At 35.8% G+C, this 2,694-nt stretch overlaps 1 protein-coding gene across 1 annotated transcript in view; it reads left to right on the plus strand.

The window, feature by feature from the left end:
• The window catches only part of LOC111410911, a 14,865-nt gene extending 14,195 nt beyond the window's left edge, over nucleotides 1–670 (plus strand). The window contains exon 5 of the mRNA XM_023041508.1: nucleotides 168–670. Coding sequence (XP_022897276.1) covers nucleotides 168–246 — 79 coding nt within the window. The 3' untranslated portion in view covers nucleotides 247–670. The remainder of the gene's footprint in view (nucleotides 1–167) is intronic.
• Nucleotides 671–2,694: the final 2,024 nt, after the last annotated feature.

Here is a 2,694-nt window from a genome sequence, read left to right on the forward strand (position 1 = left end):
TTGTTCCAACCCCCCCCCCCCCCCCTCTTCCGCCCTTCCCTCGAGACAAGAAAAAAAGTCAACTTCCTGGATTCATGTATCACTGTATGGCTTCCACCTGTTGCAGAAAGTAACAGTCATCTCTATTATCAATCACCAGTTCTATATTTGTGCCAATTCTTGTGCAGGGGTAAAAAGGAGATTCTGTGTGGTAATTGTAATGGCGCAGGCTTCATTGGTGGTTTTTTGAGCACCCATGATGATTAAAACACAATGTTGGATCTTCACTGTACGTTCCATTTAGTTCCTCTATGAATTTATCTATCTTGGGCTTACACAGGCATGGATGTAGCAGGGTGGATTACCTTGCAGAAGTTTAAAGACTCATTACGTATTTCTGAGAAAATTTTAAAGTAATGCAGAAAGAGATCAATGTACTTAATATCAATTTCCTTCGTATTTGCTACAATTGTTGAAGGATCATGATGGCCATAAATCGGCTAGTCAAAACTGTTCATCAGTTGTTTGTAATGCACTTGGTATATGAAGTTAAGTTAGGTTCAAACAAGATCGTACTTGTTTTTCCAATTCTCTGAGGGAAGTACTATAGCTGCTAGTTTGTTTTCGTGTTAATATTTATGAATTTCATTAGATTAAATGTTAGAATGAGTGTGTCCTCGCTCCTTAGTCATTTACTGAAGTTATCCAGGACTGGCCTTCTCCATGAAGGTAGTGGTTTTGGAGTAGAAATGTTGTAAATATCTGTTCTCTTTACTTTGGTTGTTATCAATATCCAAATATGGTTCTTCACTTCCTTGCTTGTGTCACATAGCAGCAAAAGTTTTTCTTCAGTGACTTGGGAAGGAAGATGATTTTTCTTTTGAACTTATTTTGCTTGTCTATTAATCGTCCCCTCTTCTTCTCCCTTTCATGCGTCCTCTCCGAATATGGCTTTGCTAGCAGGCATATGGTGGTCATTAGAATTATATAAGAGCTGAGATTAGGTGTTTTGTGTGTGGTACTCCAATGGAGTCTACTTTGGGATGGGGAAGAGAGGTTATCCGATCAAGGCGAGCCCCCTCTTTTTGCTTTCGTTGGACTTTGCTTCTAGATTTCATCCCTTCGATCTTTTCGAGTATTCTATGAGTGCAACCACACATGTAGTGGCACATTTCTTAGATTGAGATAAACTAGGTCTGAACTTTTACTAAGCAGGAGAAGGAGAACACAAGTGGACGAAATGGTGGTGTCTAACTGCCCCTCCATTTGTCTCTCCTTGGTGGCACATGCTCGTAGATGGAGATATATTTTATTAGAATGATCATATATGCGCACACGATAGGATCACTCACTCAAATCGAGACAACTGACGCCCAAAAACATGTAAGTCAGTACATCTTAGATGCCAAATGAGTCCCAAGGTGCTTTGATTTAAGTGATTCGGGATTCAATGTGTCATGATTTGGATTGACGGTTTTATTAGATGTGCATATAGGAATCCCCGCTAAAGTTACCTTATGTTGCCGTAAATGAAGTGGCCTCACATCCTCTGTTGCTTAAATGTAATTTGATTATATATTTCTGAGTATTTGCACTTGCAAGTTTGTACTATCATCATATTATGCCCCTAGTTGGCCCCCATTTTCTTCAAATTAAAATAGGGAAAATAGTGTTTTTTTGGAGAATGAGTGGTTAAAAAGAAGGAAGAATTTTCGATTTACGTGTGATATTATTTTATGAAAAAATGCAAGTTTGTACACTCATCATATTACTTTTGAATATGCATATTTCGAGTATTTGCAAGTTTAAACTCTCATCACGATATTTTCAGACTCATTGATGCCTCAAAGAGACTTGGTTACTTATCATGATAGAGAGATTGTATTTGTTGGTACAAAAGTTTTATTTAAGTTAATGATAATCATGCATAGTTAAATGTCATGTTGTAATCGAGATAAACATTTCATCTAGACATTATGATCTTATGGAAAATATCATCAAACTTAGATAATCAATGATAAAAATCAAGCTATATATTATGAATTATATCATCACCACAAACAGCAACGTGCATAATTCTAAAACCTACCTATAAATGTGGAGCAATAATATATTTTGCTCGACAATAAATAACATTAATGGTGTCCAAGCTCAAATTTTCTTGAAATTATTGGATTTCAATCAAGCTATGGTGTCAACCCTCCTTGACAGAACACTTACAGGTGAAGGGGATGTGCACTTTTTTTGGTATTTTTTATTTAACCAGATCCCATGTAGGTCTTCCGCGCATGTGAGTTTATGTCAACCAACGTGTCAATCATTTTTTGGCAAAGGAGCTTTATTCATGGGATTTACTCTGCAGCAAAAGGTCAATGAATCAAGCTCACATCCCACTAGGAAACATGTTGTGCCTAAAAGTCAAGATAAAGAATCTTGATCACCAACTTCAATTCTCTTGCAATATATGATTTGATAAATCGAAATTGTTATTCTGGGTAATGTTATTCATCAATATTCTAAATGATTGTTAGTCTATACGAGATAGATGTTAATGTTTAAACATACATTCTAGCTTTATTGGACAATATGACAATAACCTCACTGCCAAACAAATCGACAATTATCTAAACTTTAGATGAATTACATTATTCTATTAATTTCACTAAAATTTAACAGTATTGACTTGAGCATCATATAATAAAAACTCTATCAAAA

The sequence above is a fragment of the Olea europaea genome, chromosome 2 (assembly GCF_002742605.1).
Source record: "Olea europaea var. sylvestris chromosome 2, O_europaea_v1, whole genome shotgun sequence".
Classification (NCBI taxonomy): Eukaryota; Viridiplantae; Streptophyta; class Magnoliopsida; order Lamiales; family Oleaceae; genus Olea; species Olea europaea.